We start from the raw sequence: 1657 nt of genomic DNA on the forward strand, positions 1-1657 counted from the left end.
TTTTTTTTTTTTTTTTTTTTTTTTGGCTGGATTCACAGGCAATTACCTGAATTAGACCCACAGAAAGACCTAAGAAACGATGAACACGACCCATCCATTCAGCATCACGTTGAGCTAAATAATCATTAACGGTTACCACTGTAGAGAGAGAGAAAGAACAACAGTATTAATACGGCATATAGACAACAAACAAATTCATCAAAATTAAGTAAAAAAAGGACCCAATGCACCTCCAATCCTACTAAAGCCTTGAAGTACTCACAATATTGTGTTTTTTTAATTGGTGGGTTATGTGCTCAGTGAGTTTTGAACCCAGAATCATGCCCTCCACCTTGCTCTTACAAGGGTAGGAGGTGTTATTTTCAATAGAGCTCAATGTGCAAAATAAATAATTTTATACAAGACTTTAACAAATAGAATTTAAACCAACTACGAAGAAGTTTAGTACCTATAGAAAAAGACACACAAAGCACCTCTCATGCCATAGGAGGTCGTATCCTTTCATAAGATATTATTCTAATTAGTATGCTCTTACATTTTCAGAAAATCATGAACTCACTCATACATGTTCTTGGCATTCTCAACCTTAACAATGACCTATATATTTGGGCCTTCAAGTATTTCTCATAGATTCTCCTCTCCCAAAATTTTCTTACAAATTGCATATGATAGCTGTTCAGGAGCCTAGTATCAGCTAATTCTAAAACTATTCTCTATTGACCAATGTAGTAATTTCCCATAAAATTTTCTCATTTGTCACAGAAACTAAAACCATGTACCGAACAAGTTATGAGAGACCACATACCATGAACACCCTCACCAGTCAGGGCATTAAGATACGCTGCTAGTGTGGACACCAATGTCTTTCCCTCCCCCGTTTTCATCTCAGCAATAGACCCATCATGAAGCACTGCTCCACCAATAATCTAGTATCGACATTTGCAACATGTGATGAGCTCAATTTTGTATTTTAAGTGAATAAGCAGCAGTAAAATTTGCGTATGCATATGTTTATACAAGACTAACAATAGATACCTGGACATCAAAATGGCGCATTCCAAGTTTCCTCCTCGCCGCTTCACGAACAACAGCAAATGCCTCTGCAAAGATCACAATCAAACAAATATTAACATTATAAAATTAGCAAAAGCATTGTTCAAGGTTCTAAACTTTTGAAATTGAAACAGAAAAACAGATAGTTCAAGTTCAACCAGCTTGAATATCGGCAAGTGTCTCCCCTTGCCTTAACCGGCGACGAAACTCCACAGTTTTCGCAGTCAGCTATAAATGCAAACACAAACAAAAACCCTTATACAAAAAATGCACTCTACCAATGATAAAACTGCAGCAAAGAGAAAAAGAACTCGAACCCAGAAACCTGTTCATCAGAGAGACTCTGAATCTTCGGCTCAAGAGCATTCACAGAGTTCACTAGACGGTAATAGTCACGCACAACCCAGTGATTTAAGCTCGTGAGATCACTCCAAGTCTTAGTAACACGGCCCAAATGATCCTAAAAAACAAAAAGTAATGTAATTGCCCACATAAACATTTTGTCAAACAGATGGTGGGCATTAAAGAAATGCAACCTTTAATACCGCAGAGGTCGGTTTAGGTGCCAAACGACATCGTTGCAGCCGAAATGAAGAAGAAGAAG

At 37.5% G+C, this 1657-nt stretch overlaps 1 protein-coding gene across 1 annotated transcript; it reads right to left on the reverse strand.

The window, feature by feature from the left end:
* Positions 1 to 27: 27 nt before the first annotated feature.
* LOC136061466 (protein translocase subunit SECA2, chloroplastic-like) lies at positions 28 to 1654 on the reverse strand (the record flags this gene model as incomplete). Its single annotated transcript, XM_065769872.1, is given in 6 exon segments — positions 28 to 138; positions 806 to 926; positions 1036 to 1100; positions 1212 to 1281; positions 1379 to 1513; positions 1590 to 1654. Coding segments are annotated over 6 exon segments (567 nt in total), but the record flags the coding sequence as incomplete, so codon positions are not given.
* Positions 1655 to 1657: the final 3 nt, after the last annotated feature.

This window comes from Quercus suber, unplaced genomic scaffold (assembly GCF_002906115.3).
Source record: "Quercus suber isolate HL8 unplaced genomic scaffold, Cork oak 2.0 scaffold_1567, whole genome shotgun sequence".
Classification (NCBI taxonomy): Eukaryota; Viridiplantae; Streptophyta; class Magnoliopsida; order Fagales; family Fagaceae; genus Quercus; species Quercus suber.